The sequence below is a fragment of the Pelobates fuscus genome, chromosome 13 (assembly GCF_036172605.1).
Source record: "Pelobates fuscus isolate aPelFus1 chromosome 13, aPelFus1.pri, whole genome shotgun sequence".
In the NCBI taxonomy this organism is placed as follows: Eukaryota; Metazoa; Chordata; class Amphibia; order Anura; family Pelobatidae; genus Pelobates; species Pelobates fuscus.
Window position 1 is genome coordinate 34,389,923 of NC_086329.1, and position 13,454 is coordinate 34,403,376.

At 40.7% G+C, this 13,454-nt stretch overlaps 1 protein-coding gene across 11 annotated transcripts in view; it reads right to left on the reverse strand.

Annotated features, from left to right (window-relative positions):
* The window catches only part of EVL (Enah/Vasp-like), a 183,736-nt gene that overhangs the window by 89,031 nt on the left and 81,251 nt on the right, over positions 1-13,454 (reverse strand). For 10 of the 11 annotated variants that reach the window (XM_063439148.1, XM_063439147.1, XM_063439146.1 and 7 more), the window contains exon 1: positions 6,658-6,774. The exons of the other annotated variant lie outside the window; for it this stretch is intronic. In XM_063439148.1, the coding sequence (XP_063295218.1) occupies positions 6,658-6,668 (11 nt within the window). In that variant the 5' untranslated portion in view covers positions 6,669-6,774. Of the gene's footprint in view, positions 1-6,657; positions 6,775-13,454 lie in introns of those variants that run through there. 11 annotated transcript variants of the gene reach the window in all.

The window sequence follows — 13,454 nt, forward strand, 5'->3', positions numbered from 1 at the left end:
ACTACAAACACACTGCATTCATTATACACAATCTGCACTCACTACAAACACACTGCATTCATTATACACAATCTGCACTCACTACAAACACACTGCATCCATTATACACACTGCACTCACTACACACACTACATTCATTATACACATTCTGCACTCACTACAAACACACTACATTCAATATACACAATCTGCACTCACTACAAACACACTGCATTCATTATACACAATCTGCACTCACTACAAACACACTGCATTCATTATACACACTGCACTCACTACACACACTACATTCATTACACACATTCTGCACTCACTACAAACACACTACATTCATTATACACAATCTACACTCACTACAAACACACTGCATTCATTATACACACTGCACTCACTACAAACACACTGCATTCATTATACACACTGCACTCACTACACACACTACATTCATTATACACACTGCACTCACTACACACACTACATTCATTACACACATTCTGAACTCACTACAAACACACTACATTCATTATACACAATCTACACTCACTACAAACACTACATTCACTATACACATTCTGCACTCACTACAAACACACTACATTTATTATACACACTGCACTCACTACAAACAGACTACATTCATTATACACACACTGCACTCACTACAAACAGACTACATTCATTATACACACTGCACTCACTACAAACACACTGCATTCATTATACACACTGCACTCACTACACACACTACATTCATTACACACATTCTGAACTCACTACAAACACACTACATTCATTATACACAATCTACACTCACTACAAACACTACATTCATTATACACATTCTGCACTCACTACAAACACACTACATTCAATATACACAATCTGCACTCACTACAAACACACTGCATTCATTATACACAATCTGCACTCACTACAAACACACTGCATTCATTATACACACTGCACTCACTACACACACTACATTCATTACACACATTCTGCACTCACTACAAACACACTACATTCATTATACACAATCTACACTCACTACAAACACACTGCATTCATTATACACACTGCACTCACTACAAACACACTGCATTCATTATACACACTGCACTCACTACACACACTACATTCATTATACACACTGCACTCACTACACACACTACATTCATTACACACATTCTGAACTCACTACAAACACACTACATTCATTATACACAATCTACACTCACTACAAACACTACATTCACTATACACATTCTGCACTCACTACAAACACACTACATTTATTATACACACTGCACTCACTACAAACAGACTACATTCATTATACACACTCTGCACTCACTACAAACACACTGCATTCATTATACACACTGCACTCACTACACACACTACATTCATTACACACATTCTGAACTCCCTACAAACACACTACATTCATTATACACAATCTACACTCACTACAAACACTACATTCATTATACACATTCTGCACTCACTACAAACACACTACATTTATTATACACACTGCACTCACTACAAACAGACTACATTCATTATACACACTCTGCACTCACTACAAACACACTGCATTCATTATACACACTGCACTCACTACACACACTACATTCATTACACACATTCTGCACTCACTACAAACACACTACATTCATTATACACAATCTACACTCACTACAAACACACTGCATTCATTATACACACTGCACTCACTACAAACACACTGCATTCATTATACACACTGCACTCACTACACACACTACATTCATTATACACACTGCACTCACTACACACACTACATTCATTATACTCACTACACACTACATTCATTACACACAATCTACACTCACTACAAACACACTGTAGTGAGTGCAGTGTGTATAATGAATGCAAACACACTGCATTCATTATACACACTGCACACACTACATTCATTATACACATTCTGCACTCACTACAAACACACTACATTTATTATACACACTGCACTCACTACAAACACACTACATTCATTATACACAATCTACACTCACTACAAACACACTGCATTCATTATACACAATCTACACTCACTACAAACACACTGCATTCATTATACACACTCTGCACTCACTACAAACACACTGCATTCATTATACACACTCTGCACTCACTACAAACACACTACATTCATTATACACACTCTGCACTCACTACAAACACACTACATTTATTATACACACTGCACTCATTACAAACACACTACATTTATTATTCATACTCTGCATTCACTACAAACACACTACATTCATTATACACACACTGCACTGCGCTATATGCATAGGAGTGTAATTTTTTTAAGGGGGGGGGGGGGGCGGGAATCTTGAGTTCCCACACTTTTTCACCCAGGACTTGACCCCTGACTTGAAGCAACATAAACTTGTCTCTGTAAAAACACTGCATTCATTATACACACTCTGCACTCACTACAAACACACTGCATTCATTATACACACTCTGCACTCACTACAAACACACTACATTCATTACACACAATCTACACTCACTACAAACACACTGTAGTGAGTGCAGTGTGTATAATGAATGCAAACACACTGCATTCATTATACACACTGCACACACTACATTCATTATACACATTCTGCACTCACTACAAACACACTACATTTATTATACACACTGCACTCACTACAAACACACTACATTCATTATACACAATCTACACTCACTACAAACACACTGCATTCATTATACACAATCTACACTCACTACAAACACACTGCATTCATTATACACAATCTGCACTCACTACAAACACACTGCATTCATTATACACAATCTGCACTCACTACAAACACACTGCATCCATTATACACACTGCACTCACTACACACACTACATTCATTATACACATTCTGCACTCACTACAAACACACTACATTCAATATACACAATCTGCACTCACTACAAACACACTGCATTCATTATACACAATCTGCACTCACTACAAACACACTGCATTCATTATACACACTGCACTCACTACACACACTACATTCATTACACACATTCTGCACTCACTACAAACACACTACATTCATTATACACAATCTACACTCACTACAAACACACTGCATTCATTATACACACTGCACTCACTACAAACACACTGCATTCATTATACACACTGCACTCACTACACACACTACATTCATTATACACACTGCACTCACTACACACACTACATTCATTACACACATTCTGAACTCACTACAAACACACTACATTCATTATACACAATCTACACTCACTACAAACACTACATTCATTATACACATTCTGCACTCACTACAAACACACTACATTCAATATACACAATCTGCACTCACTACACACACTGCATTCATTATACACAATCTGCACTCACTACAAACACACTGCATTCATTATACACACTGCACTCACTACACACACTACATTCATTACACACATTCTGCACTCACTACAAACACACTACATTCATTATACACAATCTACACTCACTACAAACACACTGCATTCATTATACACACTGCACTCACTACAAACACACTGCATTCATTATACACACTGCACTCACTACACACACTACATTCATTATACACACTGCACTCACTACACACACTACATTCATTACACACATTCTGAACTCACTACAAACACACTACATTCATTATACACAATCTACACTCACTACAAACACTACATTCACTATACACATTCTGCACTCACTACAAACACTACATTTATTATACACACTGCACTCACTACAAACAGACTACATTCATTATACACACTCTGCACTCACTACAAACACACTGCATTCATTATACACACTGCACTCACTACACACACTACATTCATTACACACATTCTGAACTCCCTACAAACACACTACATTCATTATACACAATCTACACTTACTACAAACACTACATTCATTATACACATTCTGCACTCACTACAAACACACTACATTTATTATACACACTGCACTCACTACAAACAGACTACATTCATTATACACACTCTGCACTCACTACAAACACACTGCATTCATTATACACACTGCACTCACTACACACACTACATTCATTACACACATTCTGCACTCACTACAAACACACTACATTCATTATACACAATCTACACTCACTACAAACACACTGCATTCATTATACACACTGCACTCACTACAAACACACTGCATTCATTATACACACTGCACTCACTACAAACACACTGCATTCATTATACACACTGCACTCACTACACACACTGCACTCACTACACACACTACATTCATTATACACACTGCACTCACTACACACACTACATTCATTATACTCACTACACACTACATTCATTACACACAATCTACACTCACTACAAACACACTGTAGTGAGTGCAGTGTGTATAATGAATGCAAACACACTGCATTCATTATACACACTGCACACACTACATTCATTATACACATTCTGCACTCACTACAAACACACTACATTTATTATACACACTGCACTCACTACAAACACACTACATTCATTATACACAATCTACACTCACTACAAACACACTGCATTCATTATACACAATCTACACTCACTACAAACACACTGCATTCATTATACACACTCTGCACTCACTACAAACACACTGCATTCATTATACACACTCTGCACTCACTACAAACACACTACATTCATTATACACACTCTGCACTCACTACAAACACACTACATTTATTATACACACTGCACTCATTACAAACACACTACATTTATTATTCATACTCTGCATTCACTACAAACACACTACATTCATTATACACACACTGCACTGCGCTATATGCATAGGAGTGTAATTTTTTTAAGGGGGGGGGGGGGGCGGGAATCTTGAGTTCCCACACTTTTTTCCCCAGGACTTGACCCCTGACTTGAAGCAACATAAACTTGTCTCTGTCAGCCCCCTCCCCCTCCAATAAATAAATCAAACCTTTTTCAAAAATGTATTTAGTAAAAGTACATTCTTTACAGCACCAATGTGGACTCCAGTCAGATGAAATGCCAGGGACTGAAGAGTGTGCCGGTATAGAGATGGAAGTGGCCAGAAAAGACAGTTTAAGGCAGGCCTGTCCAAAGTGCGGCCCCCCAGATGTTGCTGAACTACAACTCCCATCATTCTTTCAATTAAACTGATAGCCAGGGAATCATGGGAGTGGTAGTTCAGCAACATCTGGGGGGGGGGGCTGCAGGTTGGACAGACCTGGTTTAAGGTAAGTAAAACCAACTAACCTTTCTCATTGCCAAGTCCAAGTGAACCAAGTCTCAAATGAGACTCTGGACCTGAACTTTTCTCAGCAACTGAGCTTTTCAATGTAGCTATTAACACTTTAAACACCAACAAAAACCCATGCTATCATCACAATTTTGTCCTTAAAAACCTCTACACCAGCATGGAATGACCTATGCATAATCTATGCCAGATGAGGTCAACATTCCAAGTCAGACAAGTGTCCCTAAGTACCAATGTTTTGATGACATTATCCATGGTCCTTAACTTATTGAAAGACTTTCCATTGTGCTTCATAATGTTATGGGTATTGAATTGATGCTAAATTCAGCATTTGAAAACCTTACATTTTGACCCAAAAATTGGGTCATCTCTTCGCAATCCTAAAGGAAGAGAAATGGTCCAGGTTTTCTCCATAACTGCACAAAAACAGAACAAACTGAGCTGTTTATGTGCCTTTAAGGACTAAATAGAGAAGCACTGACTTAGTAAATACCCAAGGTGATCACAATACAGAGTTATTCATCAAACAATCAATTTGCAAAAAGAGTCACAAAATTAAAGCCAAAATAGCTGAATTGGGGGGGCGGGGGAGAAATCTCTTTAAACCAGTTATGTTTCCAGTTGATTTATTTTGGTGCAAATTTTTAAATTCCCTTCCTGACAATTCAAAGTTTAGTGAATAACTTAAAATAAAAAAAACAATACTTTTAATTATGAAATTGTAGTGGAAAATGAACCATGTCAGTATGTGGCAAATATAACTAATCTGAACACTATGAAAGACATTCTCCACATCTTTATTTATTTTTATTTTATTTCACTAGGTAGCATTTGGCATAGACTGAAATCTTTACAGAAAAAACACCAAACATTCGGGCCGAATATAGCTTAATATTTCCAGAGACAAGAGAGCTCAGTTAGTCAATGTACCAACGGAAGTACCTATATTTGCTTTAAAGCCAGAACATATTCTCCTGGTACAGATTTTATCCTGAAGTTGATAAGTTATCTAACATGTTTGACAACATCTTAACTGTATTATATTTGCTATTATTTACTAAAATGTATACATTTTTTTTATTAGTTTTCTTAGAATCTATGCATTTTTCTTCTATATTGAATGTTGCATACCAGTCATCCTAAATTGGTTTTATGTAAAAACAAAAACAAAAAAACAACAAAAAAAAGAATCATCTTGAAAGTTCCAATATCATTGTATAATCTGAGATGACAGGGTTTTGCAAAACCAGAGTGACCAGAAAGAAGCGGATTAAAAGATCCCACAAACTTACCTAGTTGCCATTTTTATGAATCCACAAAAAAGCCACTTAGTTTCTCCAATTGTTTACTGCTCAGCATTGCATGACAGCCAGAGTATCTTTGGATAATGTAAGTGTACACACAAGAAGGTTTATTGCTCGGCTTACTGTGCATTGGTGAGACCCAAAACAGGAAAAGGAAGTTCTACTCGTAGCAAAAAGGGCAGGAAATAGACTTTGGTTAAGATGTGAGTAAAAGTAAAGAGAACCGAAACAGAAGAATAATAAACTTCACAAATATCTCTGCATTCTAAAAGCATATAGTTAACCCATTCAATGGACGTAAATTACTGTAAGTATTCTCCGAGAGTCAGCAGAGGTTCCAAAACCAGCTGTATCAAGATCCCCGTCTAAACTTCAGACTGTTCATCTCAGAGTTCACTGCATTTCTCATTATCCACCTTGTGAGGAGGATTGAAGATGTAGTCCACCAATTCAGGGTGAACTATTCATATTTGTAAACCATTAAAGGACCCCTATGGTCATCCAGGCCCTTTCATCTCAATGAAAGGGCATGCGAGCAGTGTTCCTTTAATTTTAGCCCTGCATTTAAAACAATGTTTACACAGCAGAGTTAAATCCACCTCTTGTGGCTGATATACTGACAGCAACTAGAGTCGTTTCCATGGCACGTGAGGGATGTGGAAGTCTCCTAAGAAAAAACTTTTATTGAATGCTTTCCTATAGCGAAGCTGACCTGGGCATACACAACAGGTCCCCAATGCTCCTCTCTGATGGGATTGGACTACCACGGAGGAGGCCATACCTTCTTCCACTCTCTGGAGTAGAAGAGGTATACAGCACAATGGAGTGAAACATTAAGTTAAAGGGACACTCCAGGCACCCAGACCACTTCTGCTCATTGGAGTGGTCTGGGTGCCAACTCCCACTACCCTTAACCCTGCAAGTGTAATTATTGCAGTTTTTCATGAACTGCAATAATTACATTGCAGGGTTAACTCCACCTCTAGTGGCTGTCTATTAGACAGCCACTATAGGTCACTTCCTGGTTTCTATCACAGGTTTCCTGTGCTAGAGCGTCGCTGGACGTCCTCACGCTGTGTGAGGACCTCCAGCGTCGCTCAAAACCCCATAGGAAAGCATTGAAATGATTTTTCAATGCTTTCCTATGGGGAGACGTAATGCGCATGCGCGGCATTTCCGCGCATGCGCATTAGGTATCCTCTGCCGGTGGGCGAGATCAGTCTCGCCCACCGGCTGACGCAATCACAAGGAGGAGCATCACGGAGGAGGAGACAGCGGCGAGGGACAGCGCCGCTGTCCCAGGTAAGTGACTGAAGGGGTTTTCACCCCTTCAGTAACTGGGGATTGGTGGGTGGGAGGGAGAGGGACCCACCAGTGCCAGAAAAACTGATCGTTTTTCTGGCACTGGAGTTTCCCTTTAATTAAATGTTCATTTTTTTTTTTATATAAAATGGTGGGGAGGTACATTTAGTTTACTAGGGACAGGGCCACTATAGCATTAGGAATACAGGTCTGTATGCCAAACGCTTTAGTGTTCCTTTAATTAACCCCTTAAGGGCACATGACATGTGTGACACGTCATGATTCCATTTTATTCCAGAAGTTTGGTCCTTAAGGGGTTAAAGACTGCCTCTTGGAGACTGAGACATATAGATAAGTATTAATGCACAAGAAAGGAATGATGGTTTTTAAGGTGCAAATAAGGAAAAAATACAACCTTCCAATATGACAGCGTCATATTGAAAGGTTGTATTTTTTCCTTATTTGCACTTTAAGAACCATCATTCCTTTCTTGTGCATTCATACTCATCTATATGTCTCATGGTCATTGTTTGGTGTTGTAGAGGGCACACTGTTTAGTAGGTTTGCCTTTATACATGCTTTCAGAGGCTGGTGTTTTTCCTGCCTCTTGGAGACTGCTCACATTCTGTAGGGCTGTCTACGGGTGGCATATAAAAGCCACTGGGCAAAATAGGTTGATAGTATAAATAGAAAGGTACTGGATCCCAAAGATGAATATCACAAAGTCTCATCAGAGAAAATATGAATATAGTATGGTTTAACTTTATTCGAGCTCAACAGCGGGCGGCAACAAGTAACTCGCCAAACGTGGCATTTCGTGGCTATATGCACTTTATCAGATAGCAATCTACAGTGGCGTACATACCAGGGTCGCAGGGGTCGCGGCTGCGACCGGGCCCGGCCCACCAGGGGGCCCGGCCGCCCCTGCGACCCGGTATGTACCCACAGGGCCAGCCTCTTCTGCTGGGGGGCCCAGGAGCCGGCCACCTCCGGGCCCCCCGAGGCTGGCCCTGCTGTCACCCGGCTGGCGGGCGCGCGAGGGAGCTCTGTCCCCTGGGTGCTCCCTCTTCAGCTCCCTCGCGCACCGCACTGAAACCGGAGCCGGAAGATGACGTCATCTTCCGGCTCCGGCATCAGTACGCGGCGCGCGAGGGAGCTGAAGAGGGAGCACCCAGGGGACAGAGCTCCCTCGCGCGCCCGCCAGCCGGGTGACCAGCAACACCACTGGACCCTAGGGAATCCCCCAGCTCTCACACAGGTAAGGAGGCTGGGGGGATAAAATTTAAAAAACAGAAAAAACGTGTGTGTGTGTGTTTAGTGAGTGTGTGTGTTAGTGAGTGTGTTAGTGTTAGTGAGTGTTTTAGTGAGTGTGTTAGTGTGTGTGTGTGTGTGTTAGTGTTAGTGAGTGTGTTAGTGACAGTGGTAGTGAGTGAGTGTGTTAGTGAGTGTGTTAATGTGAGTGTGTTAGTGTTAGTGAGTGTGTTTGTGTTAGTGAGTGTGTTTGTGTTAGTGAGTGTGTTAGTGTGAGTGAGTGTGTTAGTGAGTGTGTTAGTGTTAGTGAGTGTGTTAGTGAGTGTGTTAGTGTTAGTGAGTGTGTTAATGTGAGTGTGTTAGTTTGTGTTAGTGTGTGTGTGTGTGTTAGTGTGTGTGTGTGTTAGTGAGAGAGTGTGTTAGTGTTAATGTGAGTGTGTTAGTGTTAGTGTTAGTGAGTGTGTTGGTGTGAGTGTGTTAGTGGTAGTTTGTGTGTGTGTTAGTGAGTGAGTGTGTTAGTGAGTGAGTGTGTTAGTGAGTGAGTGTGTTAGTGAGTGTGTGAGTTAGTGAGTGTGTTAGTGAGTGTTTTAGTGAGTGTGTTAGTGTGTTAGTGACAGTGGTAGTGAGTGAGTGTGTTAGTGAGTGTGTTAATGTGAGTGTGTTTGTGTTAGTGAGTGTGTTAATGTGAGTGTGAGTGAGTGTGTTAATGTGAGTGTGAGTGAGTGTGAGTGAGTGTGTTAGTGAGTGAGTGTGTTAGTGAGTGAGTGTGTTAGTGAGTGTGTTAATGTGAGTGTGTTAGTTTGTGTTAGTGTGTGTGTGTGTTAGTGAGAGAGTGTGTTAGTGAGTGTGTTAGTGTTAATGTGAGTGTGTTAGTGTTAGTGTTAGTGAGTGTGTTAGAGTGAGTGTGTTAGAGTGAGTGTGTTAGTGTGAGTGTGTTAGTGGTAGTGTGTTAGTGGTAGTGTGTTAGTGTGAGTGATTGTGTGAGTGATTGTGTGAGTGAGTGTTAGTGAGTGTGTTAGTGAGTGTTAGTGAGTGTGTTAGTGTTAGTTTGTGTTAGTGAGTGAGTGTGTTAGTGAGTGAGTGTGTTAGTGAGTGAGTGTGTTAGTGAGTGAGTGTGTTAGTGAGTGAGTGTGTTAGTGAGTGAGTGTGTTAGTGAGTGAGTGTGTTAGTGAGTGAGTGTGTTAGTGAGTGAGTGTGTTAGTGAGTGAGTGTGTTAGTGAGTGAGTGTGTTAGTGAGTGAGTGTGTTAGTGAGTGAGTGTGTTAGTGAGTGAGTGTGTTAGTGAGTGAGTGTGTTAGTGAGTGAGTGTGTTAGTGAGTGTTTTAGTGAGTGTGTTAGTGTGTGTGTGTTAGTGTGTTAGTGACAGTGGTAGTGAGTGAGTGTGTTAGTGAGTGTGTTAATGTGAGTGTGTTAGTGTTAGTGAGTGTGTTTGTGTTAGTGAGTGTGTTAATGTGAGTGTGAGTGAGTGTGTTAATGTGAGTGTGAGTGAGTGTGTTAGTGAGTGAGTGTGTTAGTGAGTGTGTTAATGTGAGTGTGTTAGTTTGTGTTAGTGTGTGTGTGTGTGTGTGTGTGTTAGTGTGTGTGTGTGTTAGTGAGAGAGTGTGTTAGTGAGTGTGTTAGTGTTAATGTGAGTGTGTTAGTGTTAGTGTTAGTGAGTGTGTTAGAGTGAGTGTGTTAGTGTGAGTGTGTTAGTGGTAGTGTGTTAGTGTGAGTGATTGTGTGAGTGAGTGTGTTAGTGAGTGTGTTAGTGAGTGTTAGTGAGTGTGTTAGTGAGTGTGTTAGTGTTAATGTGAGTGTGTTAGTGTTAGTGTTAGTGAGTGTGTTAGAGTGAGTGTGTTAGTGTGAGTGTGTTAGTGGTAGTGTGTTAGTGTGAGTGATTGTGTGAGTGAGTGTGTGAGTGAGTGTGTGAGTGAGTGAGTGTGTTAGTGAGTGAGTGTGTTAGTGAGTGAGTGTGTTAGTGAGTGAGTGTGTTAGTGAGTGAGTGTGTTAGTGAGTGAGTGTGTTAGTGAGTGAGTGTGTTAGTGAGTGAGTGTGTTAGTGAGTGAGTGTGTTAGTGAGTGAGTGTGTTAGTGAGTGAGTGTGTTAGTGAGTGAGTGTGTTAGTGAGTGAGTGTGTTAGTGAGTGAGTGTGTTAGTGAGTGAGTGTGTTAGTGAGTGAGTGTGTTAGTGTGTGAGTGATTGTGTTAGTGAGTTTGTTAGTGTGTGTGTCTGTTACTGAGTATGTTTGTGTGCGTCTGTCACTGAGTGTGTGTCTGTCAGTAAATGTGTGCGTCTGTTCATGAGATTGTGTGTGTGTGTGTCTAAAGCACTTACCTTTCTCCAGCGCCGGGCTCCCTTGGCGCTGGGGATCTCTCCGTCCCGATCCGCCTCTCAGCTCCGAATGCACATGCGTGGCAAGAGCCACGCGCGCATTCAAACCGCCCATATAGGAAAGCATTACTCAATGCTTTCCTATGGACGTTCAGCGTCTTCTCACTGTGATTTTCACAGTGAGAATCGCAGAAAATCCTCTAGCGGCTGTTAATGAGACAGCCACTAGAGATGGATTAACCCTCAGTGAAACATAGCAGTTTCTCTGAAACTGCTGTTTTCAGCTGCAGGGTTAAAACTAGAGAGACCTGGCACCCAGACCACTTCATTGAGCTGATTTGATCTGGGTGTCTGTAGTGGTCCTTTAAGTGTATGTGTTTATGCATGCACTGGCGTACATACCGCGGTCGCACGGGTCACAGCCCTGCGACCAGGTGCCCGCCCGCCATGTGTTGCGGCCCCAGCCCGCGCAGAGTAAGCGGGGGGGGTGGGGGGGCCCACAGATCAGTTTTCGCACCGGGGCCCGATGGGTTGTGTGTACGCCACTGGCAATCTATATAATAACATACTAGGATCAGATGTTCTGTTATGTATTATAAGAAATAGCTTAAACTGCACATCGTTAATGAGTACCTGGCTAATTATTTAATTGATCCAGTTCTGTGGATATTGTTATCACGTCATAATCCACCACTTCAGGTTATTAAAAAAATATATATTCATAATTCATTGTCAATACTTTAAAAAGTGTGATTTGAGTGGCCAAGGGTTTACAGACAGAGGTCATCAAAATCTGTGATGGATTTGGGGTTTATTTAAATGTTTTTCTATTTTAGCCTAAATTTCTCTATGTACAATAGGTTTCCAACATTTTAAGTCCTATATCTTGTAATTTCACTTTTCAATTCACCACACTTCGCTGTTTAAATCATCGAGAATCAGAGAAGAGGAAGAGAGAATGACAGGAACAGGATAAAGATTTAAGGGACAGGCAAGTAGCCACACACATTATTTTTTAGAATTTAAGATAATTTACTTACTTGAGTTACACTAACCCATTGAGTATTGTATATTAGGATGAAAACTAGTGTGTGTTATGGTTATTCGATGAATAATATCTAACCCTATCCCTTTACTTAATGCCAAACCCCCTAACCAAACTACGAATGTCTAGCCATAACCCACAACCTTCTAACCAAACTCTAACCCAACTCCTACATGGTTATTTACTAAAATGATAAATGTTGAGAAGCAGAGGTGAATTTCAAATTTAAAGGGACACTATAGTCACAGAACAACTACAGCTTATTGTATTTGTTCTGGTGAGTAGAATCATTCCCTTCAGGCTTTTTGCTGTAAACACTGTCTTTTCAGAGAAAATGCAGTGTTTACATTACAGCCTAGTGATAACTTTACTGGCCACTCCTCAGATGGCTGTTAGAGATCCTTCCTGGGTCATGGCTGCCTAAAATGCATCCAAACATTCAGTATCTCCTCCCTCTGCATGCAGACACTGAACTATCCTCATAGAGATTTATTGATTAAATTCATCTCTATGAGGAGATGCTGATTGGCCAGGGCTGCGTTTGATTTGTGCTGCCCCTGATCTGCCTCCTTGTCAGTCTCTGCCAATCCTATGGAGAAGCACTGAAATTTGATCAGGCTACCACTTCTGCTGCTGTCAGCAGGCAGGTATAAAAAGGAAACCGTGACAAAGCATGCAGCTGCAGACTTGAATACAAGTAAGATTTTACAAGATTTAGGAAGGCATGAGGGGACCAGGGGGGGCTATATGGTGGTTTTAACCCTATAGGGTCCAGAATACATGTTTGTGTTCCTGACCCTATAGTGCTCATTTAAGGCCAAGTTGGCCAACATAGGAAAATGTCATACTTTGACTTCATGTTCAGTTCTCAACAATGCT